The sequence below is a fragment of the Gossypium arboreum genome, chromosome 9, assembly GCF_025698485.1.
Source record: "Gossypium arboreum isolate Shixiya-1 chromosome 9, ASM2569848v2, whole genome shotgun sequence".
NCBI classification, from domain to species: Eukaryota; Viridiplantae; Streptophyta; class Magnoliopsida; order Malvales; family Malvaceae; genus Gossypium; species Gossypium arboreum.
This window is the reverse complement of record NC_069078.1, coordinates 59992571-60006453: the sequence shown is the minus strand read 5'-3', so window position 1 is coordinate 60006453 and position 13883 is coordinate 59992571. Positions and strand designations below refer to the sequence as shown.

General features: G+C 32.0%; 2 protein-coding genes across 3 annotated transcripts; both read right to left on the bottom strand.

Moving 5' to 3' along the window:
• Positions 1-271: 271 nt before the first annotated feature.
• On the bottom strand, positions 272-4346 carry LOC108457298 (eukaryotic translation initiation factor 2 subunit gamma-like). The gene is made up of 9 exons (XM_017756281.2): positions 4144-4346; positions 3383-3525; positions 3173-3234; positions 2889-3001; positions 2273-2375; positions 1869-2096; positions 1562-1780; positions 1080-1340; positions 272-832 (listed from the first exon to the last, which is right to left on the bottom strand). The coding sequence occupies exons 2-9, from the start codon at positions 3486-3488 to the stop codon at positions 530-532; spliced, it is 1395 nt and encodes a 464-aa protein (XP_017611770.1). The 5' UTR covers positions 3489-3525; positions 4144-4346; the 3' UTR covers positions 272-529.
• A 4943-nt stretch (positions 4347-9289) lies between these two features.
• Positions 9290-13447, bottom strand: LOC108457291 (eukaryotic translation initiation factor 2 subunit gamma-like). 2 transcript variants are annotated; one of them, XM_017756271.2, is made up of 9 exons: positions 13206-13447; positions 12364-12506; positions 12162-12223; positions 11879-11991; positions 11306-11408; positions 10892-11119; positions 10587-10805; positions 10100-10360; positions 9290-9855 (listed from the first exon to the last, which is right to left on the bottom strand). In XM_017756271.2, exons 2-9 carry the CDS (start codon positions 12467-12469, stop codon positions 9553-9555), a joined length of 1395 nt encoding a protein of 464 aa, XP_017611760.1. In that variant the 5' UTR covers positions 12470-12506; positions 13206-13447; the 3' UTR covers positions 9290-9552. The 2 variants fall into 2 exon arrangements, with proteins under 2 accessions (XP_017611760.1, XP_017611759.1); XM_017756270.2 differs by having other exon boundaries at positions 13223-13444.
• Positions 13448-13883: the final 436 nt, after the last annotated feature.

The following is a 13883-nucleotide window of genomic DNA, read 5'->3' as shown; positions in this document are numbered from 1 at the left end:
AGTTCCAGCATATATCAGCTTCAAGAAATTGGAATGTTAAAAAAAGTTAAAAAAGGAAATAAAAAGAATTGAATTGAATTGAACCTATCCAGGCTAAGCAGGCAACAATTCTAGGTTATTATCAACACAAATAGTCTCAATATATACATTGGGTTTTGTAATTTGATAATATTCCAAGCCCCAAATGACAAAATTCAATCAATATTTTATCTAATTTCATGCATCCCAATATGAGTTCATCGACAAAAAAATAAAAGGTCGGAGTAAAAGATTTTTATCCAAAGACAAAGAATACAGTATCAAATAGCCTAGAAAATGTTCCATGTTTTCAGCAAAGTTTAGGAGACTCAATGTAATGAAAGGAACAATGAAGTTTCTATCAAACAATGTTTTCTTCTCCACCTCACAAAAATAGTACCAAGATATTGTCTACCTTCCCACATTTTCAACAAAAAAACAAAAATAGACTCTTCCGGCTTTTTTTTTTCTTATCGATGTTTTTACTTTCTGTTTACCTGTTTATCAGTTATTATAGAGGGCAGGGTGGGACTTCAAGGGTTGTTCCAGCTTGGATTTGGCCCCATCCGATTAGACGCCAATGCTTCTCAACACGCCGACTAAGAGCAATTTTCTCTCCCTTGCTGGTGCATACAGGGGACGTGAGTTGCAGCTTTGCCAAATCATTCTTTACAGCTATGACTCGAGCACCGGTCGACATAGACCCAATATTCAACATTAGGATCTCTCCCTTGGCCAACTTTGACACTTTTCCTTGCCTCTCTGAGCCCTTTGTCCTAACACCAAGAAGCCTTCGGAGAAGGAAGAAATTTACCTACACAAATAGAAAAGATGCACCGAGCAAGAAGATGCCAGCAGTTAGCATTTTTCATAGTTTTTCTGATGTAACAACCTACAATACTTGGACTCGGATGTAAGGGCCAGATTCGAGTTTGTGTCTGATTCAAGTATGCTCATTTTTTTTTATAGCTTTTTTATACATTTGGAGAGCCATAACCCTATATATCATTAAGAAAAATGAAAGTTCAGGTAATATATTGCTAAAGACACTTAGCATATACCTCGAGCTCAACATAAACTTCTGGGAGTGACCCGACCTCTCCAAGAACTTGACCCACCAACCTATCTGCACGAGTTAAAGTCGGGTCCATAGTTGTTCCAACACCAATTAGACCTCCCGGAACGGCATATTGTAGCTCATTTTGTTCAGCATACAATGAGACTATTCTCGAATATATGGGTGTGCATTTGATGTTTCCGCTTTCATCCTTGACAACAATCCCAGGACGAACTTCAATAAATTGGTTCACCTTCAAAACACCCTGAAATAAACAAGTATTAACAAAATAATCATGAATACAAAACCAAAGCTACCAAAGTTCACTCTAAATTCATTCTCTAGCATCTTTTTGGTAGAAGTCAATATAGACATGAATGAAACAAGAAAAAAATAAGGACTCGGTGTGGTAAATCAAAATGTGCATTAATCGTACCATTCATCTCCAAATAAAGACTGAAAACTATATTCCAAAGAAATACATACCCTGAGTATACTTCCACCAGCAACACCACCTTTAATCTCATCAACCTCAAACCCCGGCTTATTGACATCAAATGATCGGATTACAATCATGTTAGGGGGTGAGACAAAGTTTCTCTCAGGAATAGGGATCTTCTTCACAATGTACTCGCACACAACATCAATATTATATTTCAGTTGTGCAGAGATTGGCACCACTGGTGCACCATCAGCAACTGTACCCTGCAATGAATTATTTTGAGCAAAAGATTCAGAAGAAAATCAATAATTAAATATCCATCTGTTTTCCATGAAAAGAAAAGCGATTAACCTGAATAAATTTCTGAATTGCTTCATGCTGATTGATGGCTACATTCTCTTGAATAAGATCAACCTTGTTTTGAAGAATTATAATATGCTGGAGTCGCATAATTTCAACAGCAGCCAGATGCTCAGAAGTTTGAGGTTGCGGACAGCTTTCATTGGCAGCTATAAGAAGTAATGCACCATCCATGATTGCTGCTCCATTAAGCATAGTAGCCATGAGAATATCGTGACCCTGATGGAAAATTTGAAGATAAAAATAAATCCACATACAACAAATAAAAGATATGTATAAATCTCAAGAGAAATACGCTTAAATCCCTTTTATAGCACTGCAACAAGAGTGACAGATCAAACAAGAGAATTAGAAAACTTAAAACTATCCCTAAAGTGTAGCACTTAGGACCTTACTGGGCAATCTACAAAAGATACATGTCTCAGCAACTTCATCCTACAGTTTTCAAAGCCGGGCACATCACAAAGAGGACTATCCTCCTTTCCACTTCCATATGCCCTACAGAAAAGATAACAATTGCAGGTGTTACTAATACTCATTAAATCAGTATTTAAAAAACCGCTGGAGATCAAACCAATGCAGCCTCCACTTACCAGTTGATTTGGTTTGGTTGTAGCAAAAAGAAAATAATATTAAATAAGTATAAAATGTAAAAGATATTAAATAAAAATAGGTTTTTGGTTGAATGGTACAAACTTTGACATTAATTAAAGAGGTTAAAGGACAAAATCCATTCACATATAAAAAAAAAACCTTCATTAAGAAATTATTTTTAAAAAAGTTTAAAATCAGTTTTTGGGGATTTTTAAAGTTTTCTTCTTTCTTTTTCTTTTTTTCTTTTTTTTTTTTTTTTTTGCCTTTTTTATCCAGTTAGAAAACAAAGCGGTTTAATGATATATGCCACGGACTAGATGGGCCACCAGTTCAACTGATTCAACAGTCTGGTCTTGTCCAACTTTTTAAACACTGCATTAACTTGGCTAAGAAAACAATTGCTAGATATCAACATACTTGTAGCACATAGGACGAGGGCATCGTTCATCTTCACATTTGTATATCTTTGCATTTGCATATCCAAGCTTGATAGTAATATTTCTCTCCAACTCATTCTTGAAACGAACAGTCTGCAGAAAAGGCACAAAGCATAGAAAGCAAAATGATTTAAATTTACTAGACTCCAAAATTCAAGGTTATTGTAGTCACTGTTCAAAAAGGTAAAAATATTAAGTGAACTCTATAAAGGTAAGTTATCATATCCTAGTTCAATATCACTTGTTAAAAATAACTGAACTCACCTGAACCCCAGATATTGCTTTCACAACTGTTGACTTCCCATGTGCGACATGCCCTATGGTGCCTGATAAATTGAAATCCGAATCAAAAGATTGATAAATAAAGTCCCTAGCATAACAACTAGGAGTCATAATAACCATAAGTTCATAACTATTGGCACTGTAATGATACATGCTACAACTAGTTCAATAACAATGGAGTTAAAGCATTACCAATATTTATAGTAGCCTGGCGAGATATGACTTCAGGAGACAGTGGATGCAACTTAGTTACATCCAGTTTACTTAAGTCTTGCTCCATCAAACCTTTTTTCGACATTTTCACTGCTCCCTTTGTCTTTCTGCTTCAATATGAACTGTAAACAGAACATATCCCGAAAAACAAATCATTTCGCTTAATGTAGAAGAAAAGGAATAACCAAATATTGGAATCTAGCAATTAAGCAATCCTAAGAAATCAAATCAAAATCCAATGTTACAGAACAAAAACCTTAAAAAGTTCAGTTTTCCTACAACCTACAAAGCACAAACTCAATATGAAGCAGAGTTCGGTCGAAGGGCCTTTACTCGATGAAGCTTTTAATCTTAATTCTGAGCCTCAAATGACAGTGAGGAAATGTTGGATACAGATAAGTACAATTCTGGAAACGAATAGAACTGTGATACATTACGTTCTGAATTCACTGCCCAAAAACCCTATACCCAATAACCCTGATTAATTAATTTCCTAATTCCTAGCCCAAAACCCTAAATCCAATAAACCCCTAGCTCAAAATTTTAAATCCTTAAGCATCGATCTTCAAACTCAAAATAAGCATAACTTATCCAGAAACATAACAAAAAAAGGAAAAATGAGAAAGCCAACAACAAAATTTGAAGATCAGGCAAGCAAAAACAGCTCACAGCAACAAAAAATAAATATTAAAACTCAAAAAAAAAAAATACGAGAAGAAGCATGAAACAATCAAAGGAACCTGATTAAAAGAAAGAGTTGCTTGAGACTGATTTGATTAGTTTGCCTGAAGAAAGAAGAACGCAGCCTTTTTCAGTCTCTAGGGATGGTGAGATTTAAGCCTAAAAAACTGAGCTTTTTAACAATGGTGCTTTCTTTTGTCAATCGAATCAAAGATCCAGTATTCTTTGGTTTGGATTTGGGCTTTATTTCTGTTCCAACACCTTCTTAATCAATTATTATAATTTTAAATGGTTTAAACTACAAAATGTACCTATACTTTATTAGTTTTCTCAAATTAATACCTAAACCCTTTTTTTTCACAAGTAATACCTAAAATATATTCCATTACCTAAAGTTACCTAAATTATACTCCATTACCCAAATTATTCCAACCAATAAAAATCTCTTAATAATTATTATGTGACACGCGAACAAATTTTTACTCAAAAATCTCCCAAAATTAAATATCATTTCCTTATTCTATATTTGGAAAAATATTTATTAAAAAGAAAGAAAGGAAAGGAAATAAATGAAGGTTAAAAATGATATTATATATGTTTATTTTATTTGAATAAATAAAATTAATAAAAGAACCAAAATAAATAAATATTTACAATTTTTGTTCGATTAAATTATAGAAAGTAAAAAATAATTGATTATAATATTTTTTCCTATGTCTTTGTAAATAAGATAAAATGTAACTTTATAACTTTGCTTTCTTTTCCTTAACTTCTCCCCTAAATTGGAATATTTTAAAATTAACGGTAGGTTTGGATGGGCGGTGGGATGCAGTGCGTTTAAATTAATTTTTTATCTCACGTTACATTATTTAATTTTACTGTCACCGCTATTTATACTCTAATCACAACTAAACACACCGCCTACCTATATCCACCTAAGTAACTCAAGAAAAGGCAATGGAAATTCAAACTTCCTTTTATTTTTCCCTTCCCCATAAAAGAAACTATCCAAATGAGGGAAAAGATGTTATTTTCATTTCCTCTCCCTAATTCCAATGCAATCCAAACATGGTGTCTAAGGTTTTTTTTTTGTTAAACTTATAAACATATTTAAGTATGGAAAATTTAAAGACCTATTAAAAGATTTATTTAAATCTAGTTTTCGATAATAAAATTTAAATTTCTTTTCACCCTAATTCAGAACTCATGTGTTATTTTTCTTAAAAATAACTTTTTCCGTTTTTTCCTATAGACTTTGTATAAACTAATTAATGTCAAGTGAACCTTTACAATGAAGAAACCCATCCCCAAAGAAAAAAAGAAATCCAAATATTGAAAAGAAGTTGAGTAAAAAAATGGTAATAGGATTGCAATAAAAGGTTATCTAATAGATAAAAAAAGTGCATTGAAATAGAAAAAAAATCGTGATAAAAAGAGTGTAAAAGATTTTTAATTTTATTATTTTTATAATTTAATTTAAAAGTGCATATATCATAAAATGATAGACTAAAGGTTTATTCAAAACGACGAGGATACTTTAGGTAACTAAATTAATTTAGGTATCACTTGTTACCAAAAAATCATATAAATATCAATTTGAGAAAAAATATACCAAAAATCATATAAATATCAACTTGAGAAAAAATATACTTTAAGTATCATTTTGTGAATTAAGTCATTTTATATTAAACCATATATTACAAATATCTAATATAATTTTTTAATACAATATTAGGGTGGGAGATGGGGTCATGGGATAATATAATTCATTACGAGAAAATATTTGGTACACTATCTGTGAAGTTTTAGACTCCACAAGTAGGGTTAGGAGATTAACAAGTATCTTATAGGGTTATAATAAAATATTTTTAAAAAGAGATACATTGTAATTTTTAAAACTACTTGTGAAATAAAAAGATACACTACTAATGTATCGAATACTAACTCATTTATTATATCAAATATATATATATTGAACACAACATCAATAAAAACAAAATAAGGAGGTATAATATGATTACATAAATTAACAAATTAGATTTTAAGTTTTGTAAGGGTTAAGTATTAAAATGCTTTTAGAAAGTAATGAAAATTAATTCAAAATCAATTAAACATTTGAGCCATTAATCAAAAATTAATAATTAATTAAGCCTTTCGGATATGGTTTTTCATTGAAGCCTTTCACAGACGTGTTAAATGTTAACGTGGTAGATAATGTGAAATCTGACATAGAAAATCAAATGACATGGTGGTTAATATGGCATCTAGCGGGATGGGAAAATACTGATGTGAAGCGGTAATTACTTTTTTTAATTATTTTATGAGGGTTTGATTGATTTTCTTTAATTATTTTAGGAGGGCTTAAATGAATTTTAAGGATTATATAAAATTCTTTAAAACTTATAAAAAAATAGTATTTGTTAAATTAACATTTAAATAATAACTTATAATTTTTTATAATTTTCTTTATAATATTCTAGTAGTTCTAACCGTTTTAAAATTTTTAATAAAGATTACTAGCCTATATCATACTTTAACCCATGCATTCTTTATCAACATCTATTGCATCACTTCTCTTCGACTAAAATCATTACTCATAATTCACTTGAAGCCACCAAACACTAAATTTATTGTCTTTGAACTCAATACCCCATACATGTCTAATTACCATTTTACAAAAAAATAATAAGTTTTATAAGAATTTTTATAGACTTTTATAATTTTAATTATTTTATATAATCTTCTAAATTTTTATAATATCTATTTAATATTTTCATAAGATCTTAATAATATTTTATAATATTTAATGGTTTTTATAATGTTTTAAAATTTTATGATATAATAAGCTCAGTTGGTTGTAGTTTGATGCTACTAATACTAAGGTTGTAGGTTCGAAACTTGTAGGCCAAATAAAATTTTATGATATTTAATTAATTTTATAAATTTTCCATAAATTTTAATTTTTTATAATATTTTAATTATTTTTAGACTTAAATAATTACAAAATCAATTAAACCTTCATACAATAATTAAAAATTAATTAAGCCTTACACATTAACATTTTTCCACGTCAAATGCCACATCAATTATCATCTCATCAAAATTTTTATGTTAGATGTTATGTCAAATGCTACACCACCTATTATATCAGCTGTTAATAGTCCATTAAAGGCTTTAACGGAAAACCATATTTAAGGAACTTAATTGGTTATACTTTTCAATGAGGGACTCAATTAATATTTGAATTATTTTCGTGAGGTTTTTTTTTATTACTTAAATCATTTTAAGTTATATATAAAATCTAAAATTTTGTTGAATTAATTTTTAAAGATATGATATTTAAGGAAATTTAATGATGCTTTCATATGCCCTAACATGATGGGTGATTAGGATGTCTCATTGATTTTTATTTTGATAATATGTCAAGTAGTCTTATGAATATGAGCACATGCTAAGAAACCATAAGACCAGAAATAAAAGACTCATCCTAAAGCTAAAGCAAGTAAACAAATTGTGAAACATGTAGTGGCTTTGATTTGACTATTAGGTCATTTAAATATGCATAAGTTTGTAGATGCCTTAGTTCGATTTGGAAGCAATTTTCAACCTGATTTAACTATAGTATTCATTATGATTATGTATTACTCCTTCTACTTGTTTAATTTCTTCATTAGCGAGCAGGATAGTGTATTGTATCCAACAATATACTAATTTCGGTTTAATGGTAACTAATTCCTTTATTTGACTAAAAAAAAAATTTTAGCCCCACATATGCAAACGCCTTCGGCCACTTGTTTGTATCTTGTAGAGCTTGATTACACACAGCTGAAGAAACCAGCTTAATCACTAGACTTGGCAATGCCACTACCAAGATTTGTTGCCTCCTTCACAAAAACTACAACTTGGAGCTAAAATCTTTTAGAATCTTGTAAGGAAGGCTTCTCCCAAAATAAAGAGAAAAGGCAAATACATACTTCTTTGTGTCGAGATCCAACAGCTGCATTGCAACCAAGTTTTCCTCTTTTTTTATCCAGGAAAGCAGAATAAAAGAATGCTCCATGCCCATGCCATGTAAAGTACTGACTTGTGTTGTTTTAGCAAAGTTGGTATCAACAAAGTCGAAACACTGATTCCAAGAGTCTGATAAACAAGCCCCTTAGCAGCAAAAATAACACTCGCTGGGTTGAAAACTTCTCTCTCAATTACGATGAATCTATAGTGACTAGGTTTTCAAAATCTCAAGAAAAAAGCTATGTTCAGGCAAAGTTTTCTTTACCATAATGGAGAAGTTTATCCCATTGATTAGATTGATGTTATCAGACATAAATTCAGATCTGCTCCCAAACCACAAATTTGCATCTTATTCTGAGCTCTCTCTAGAATAGATTGGAAGAAATGGAATCTTTTAGAAGGTGCTTCAGCTCAGTATCTACCAGTAGCAATTTTAATATGCAAGATTTCCTTCATCTTTTTGAAACGAGGATGACGATTTGGGCTAATTAGGAACTCTGACTTACCAAGATTGATAAGATGACTGAAGAACTCACTCTTAACACTAAACAGCTTCAGATTCTTGCAAATTGGCTCTGAAGAAAAGATAACTATCATTTGCGAAGAAGAGACGGAAAATAGGAATATTATTTCAGCTGAGTTTTCAAGCCTTCAGTTTTCTGCAGAGCACCGAAAGCACATTATGACGGATAAAAGATCTTTTGTCTTAGTCCTTGTTGAGGCTTAAAAGAGCTTGTCATGTTCCCATTGACAAGAAATTTAAAAAAAAAAAAAAAAAACTGCTGTAGGTTTCCTTGCATTATATTAAAAAAAAAAAAACCTTAAAATGGCTCTAAGCAATGCAATGTTTATCAATTAAACTCGAAATTCAATTTAGTTCATGTAAAGGAAGCGACGTTTATGGTAGAATCCGGTTTCCAACCATAAAATGGCTCTAAATTCTTTAATCTATCAATAAAAAAATATTAATTCAAACAATCGTGTTATCAGGATTTTCTTTTATCTATGATAAAAGCTTCAAGAAATTGAGAAAATAAATGAATTGAGCTTATCCACGCTAAGCAGGCAAACTTCTAGGTTTTCAACACAAAAAGTATCAATATATAAATTGGGTTACGTAGTTTGATAATATTTCAATCCCCAAATGACAAAATTAAATCATTATTTTATCTTATTTCATGCATCAAATATGAGTTCTTCGAGAAAAATAAAAAGTCCGAGTAATAGATTTTATCCCAATAAAAAATTACAGTATCATATATCCTAGAAAAAGCTCCATGTTTTCAGCAAGGAACAATCAAATTCTCTATCAAACAATGTTTTCTTCTCCACCTCACAAAAATAGTACCAAGATATTGTCTACCTTCCCACATTTTCAACAACAAAAAATTTGATTCTTCTGCCCTCTTTTTTTTCTTATAGATGTTTTTGCTTTCTGTTTACCTGTTTATCAGTTCTTAAACAGGGCAGGGTGGGACTTCAATGGTTGTTCCAGCTTGGATTTGGCCCCATCCGATTAGACGCCAATGCTTCTCAACACGCCGACTAAGTGCAATTTTCTCTCCCTTGCTGGTGCATACAGGGGACGTGAGTTGCAGCTTTGCCAAATCATTCTTTACAGCTATGACTCGAGCACCGGTCGACATAGACCCAATATTCAACATTAGGATCTCTCCCTTGGCCAACTTTGACACTTTTCCTTGCCTCTCCGAACCCTTTGTCCTAACACCAAGAAGCCTTCGGAGAAGGAAGAAATTTACCTACACAAATAGAAAAGATGGACTGAGCAAGAAGATGCCAGCATTTAGCATTTTTCTTAGTTTTTTCTGATGTAACAACCTACAATACTTGGACTCAGATGTAAGGGCCAGATTCGAGTTTGTGTCTGATTCAAGAATTTTTTTTTTATAGCTTTTCTATACATTTGGAGAGCCATAACCCTATACAGCATTAAGTAAAATGAAGAGTTTGGGTAATATCTTGCTAAAGAAACTTAGCATATACCTCGAGCTCGACATACACTTCTGGGAGTGACCCAACCTCTCCAAGAACTTGACCCACCAACCTATCTGCACGAGTTAAAGTCGGGTCCATAGTTGTTCCAACACCAATTAGACCTCCTGGAACGGCATATTGTAGCTCATTTTGTTCAGCATACAATGAGACTATTCTCGAGTATATGGGTGTGCATTTGATGTTTCCACTTTCATCCTTGACAACAATCCCAGGACGAACTTCAATAAATTGGTTCACCTTCAAAACACCCTGAAATAAACAAGTATTAACAAAATAGTCATGAATACAAAACCAAAGCTACCAAAGCTCAATCTAAATTCACTCTAGCCTCATTTTGGTAGAAGTCGCTATAGACAAGAATGAAATAAGAAAAAAATATGGTAAGGACCCGGCATGTGGTAAGTCAAAATGTGCATCAACCGTACCATTCACCTCCAAATAAAGATTGAAAACTACATTCCAAAGAAATGCATACCCTGAGTATACTTCCACCAGCAACACCACCTTTAATCTCATCAACCTCAAACCCTGGCTTATTGACATCAAAAGATCGGATTACAATCATGTTAGGGGGTGAGACAAAGTTCCTCTCGGGAATAGGGATCTTCTTCACAATGTACTCGCACACAACATCAATATTATATTTTAGTTGTGCAGAGATTGGTACCACTGGTGCACCATCAGCAACAGTACCCTGCAATGAATTATTTTGAGCAAAAGTTTCAGAAGAAAATCAATACTGAAATATCCATCTGTTTTCCATGAAAAAGAAAGAGTAACCTGAATAAATTTCTGAATTGCTTCATGCTGATTGATGGCCACATTCTCTTGAATAAGATCAACCTTGTTTTGAAGAATAATAATATGCTGTAGTCGCATGATTTCAACAGCAGCCAGATGCTCAGAAGTTTGTGGTTGTGGACAGCTTTCGTTGGCAGCTATAAGAAGTAATGCACCATCCATGATTGCTGCTCCATTAAGCATAGTAGCCATGAGAATATCGTGACCCTGATGGAAAAATTGAAGATAAAAAGTAAATCCACCTACGAAAAATTAAAAGACTTGCATAAATCTTAAAAGAAATAAGCTTAAATCCCTTTTATAGCACTGAAACAAGAGTGACAGTCTAATAGATCAAACAACAGAACTGGAAAACTTAAAACTATCCCTAAAGTGTAGCACTTAGGGCCTTACTGGGCAATCCACAAAAGATACATGTCTCAGCAACTTCATCCTACAGTTTTCAAAGCCAGGGACATCACAAAGAGGACTATCCTCCTTTCCGCTTCCATATGCCCTGCAAAAAGGTTCACAGTTGTAATTGCTATTAAATACTCATAAAGTCATATTTAAGAAACCAGGTGGAGGTCAAACCAGTGAGGTCTCCAGTTACCGGTTGAACTGGTTTGGTTGTAAGAAAAAGAAATTTTAAATATTACACGCAATAAGTATTAAGCAAAAATATGTATTTGGTTAAATGGTACAAACTTTGAAATTAATTAAAGAGGTTAAAGGATAAAATCTAATCACATATAATAATTTTTTTATTAAGAAATTAAAAAAAAAAGGTTTAAAATAAGTTTTTTGGGGATTTTATTGGTCTTTTTGCTGTTTTTAGCAGTTCAAAAATAAAGCGATTTAATGATATACGCCGAGCCAGATGGGCCACTGGTTCCCAGTTTGGCTGATTCAACAGGCCGGTCTTGTCCAATTTTTTTAACAGTATATTTAGTTGACGAAGAAAACAATTGCTAGTTATCAACCTACTTGTAGCACATAGGACGAGGGCATCGTTCATCTTCACATTTGTATATCTTTGCATTTGCATATCCAAGCTTGATAGTAATATTCCTCTCCAACTCATTCTTAAAACGAACAGTCTGCAGAAAAGGCACAAAGCAAAGTGTTTTACATATACTAAACTCAAAAATTCAAGGTAATAGTAGTCACTGCTCAAAAAGGCAAAAAAAATAAAAATAAAAATAGTGAACTCTTGAAAGGTAGGTTATATCCTAGTTCAACATCATTGGTTAAAAGTAACTAAAATCACCTGAACCCCAGATATTGCTTTCACTACTGTTGACTTCCCATGTGCGACATGCCCTATGGTGCCTGATAAATTGAAATCCAAGTCAAAAGATTGATAAAAGAAGTCCCCAGAATAACGACTAGGAGTCAAAATTACCATAACTATTGGCACCGTAATGATACATGCTATAAGTAGTTCAATCACAATGGAGTTAAAACATTACCGATATTTATGGTAGCCTGGCGAGATATGACTTCAGGAGACAGCGGATGCAACTTAGTCACATCCAGTTTACTTAAGTCTTGCTCCATCAAACCTTTTTTGGACATTTTCGCTGCTCCCTTTGTCTTTCTGCTTCAATATAAACTGTAAACAGAACATATCCCGAAAAACAAAATCACTCACTTAAGGTAGAAGAAAAAAATAGCCAAATATAGGAATCTAGCAATTAAGCAATCCTAAGAAATAAAATCAAAATTCAATATCACAGAACAAAAACCTTAAAAAGCTCAGTTTTCATACAACCTACAAAGCACAAACACAACACGAAGCAGAATGAATCTGGCCTAAGGACGTTTACCTGATGAAACTTTTAATCTGAGCCTCAAATGACAGTGAGGAAATGTCGGATTTGAAAGATAAGTACAATTTTGGAAACGAATAGAACTGTGATTCATTACGTTCTCAATAAACTGTCCAAAACCCTAAATCCAATAAACCCTGATTAATTAAGTTCCTAATTCACAGCCCAAACCCCAAATCCAATAAACCCCAAGCTCAAAATTTCAAATCCTTAAGCATCGACCTTTAAACTCAAAATAAGCATAAATTATCCCAAAAACAGAACAAAAATGGAGAAATGAGAAAGCCAGCAACGAATTTGAAGAACAGACAGGCAAAAACAGCTAACAGCAACGGAACATAAATATTAAAACTCATAAAAAATTACAAAAAAGAAAAGGGCACGAGAAGAAGCATGAAACAAACACATAAATATTAAAACTCATAAAAAATTACAAAAAAAAAAAAAAGGCACGAGAAGAAGCATGAAACAAACAAAGGAACCTGATTAAAAGAGGAACCTGATTAAAAGAGTTGCTTGAGACTGGTTTGATTAGTTTGCCTGCAGCAAGAAGAACGCAGCCTTTTTCAGTCGCTAGGGATAGTTGGATTTAAGCCTAAAAAACTGAGCTTTTAACAATGGTGGTTTTTTTTTGTCAACCCAATCCAATCCAGATACAGTATTCTTTGGGTTGTCTTTGGGCTTTGTTTGTTGAAGGATACTGAGCCTATCACACTCTTTGCATCTTTATACTCCACCTTAAATCGGTTGTTAGGAAAAAATTATGTAATAAATTTTAAAAATATTGATATAAAATTAAAAAAACAGTTCGGTTTAAAATAATGTTAAGACATTATAGGTTATTATGTTTTAATTTTAAATTCTAATTTTTAGATTTTATATAAAAATATAAAATGCTTAAGTCATTATTTCAATCTAGATTTACAATTTCTTTCAGTATTAAGACTTGAATTCTTTTTTCAATTTAAATCTTTAACTTTACTTTTGTTAAATAAATTAATTTCTATAATAACACCATTATTTTTAATACAACGAACCATGATTTGAAACGTGGCTTTTAAATATAATTAAAATATATTTTAATTAAATAAAATTTTAAACCCCATAAAATACATATAAATTAACCAACATTTGTGGCAGCAGCTATCTCCTTCTCTTTT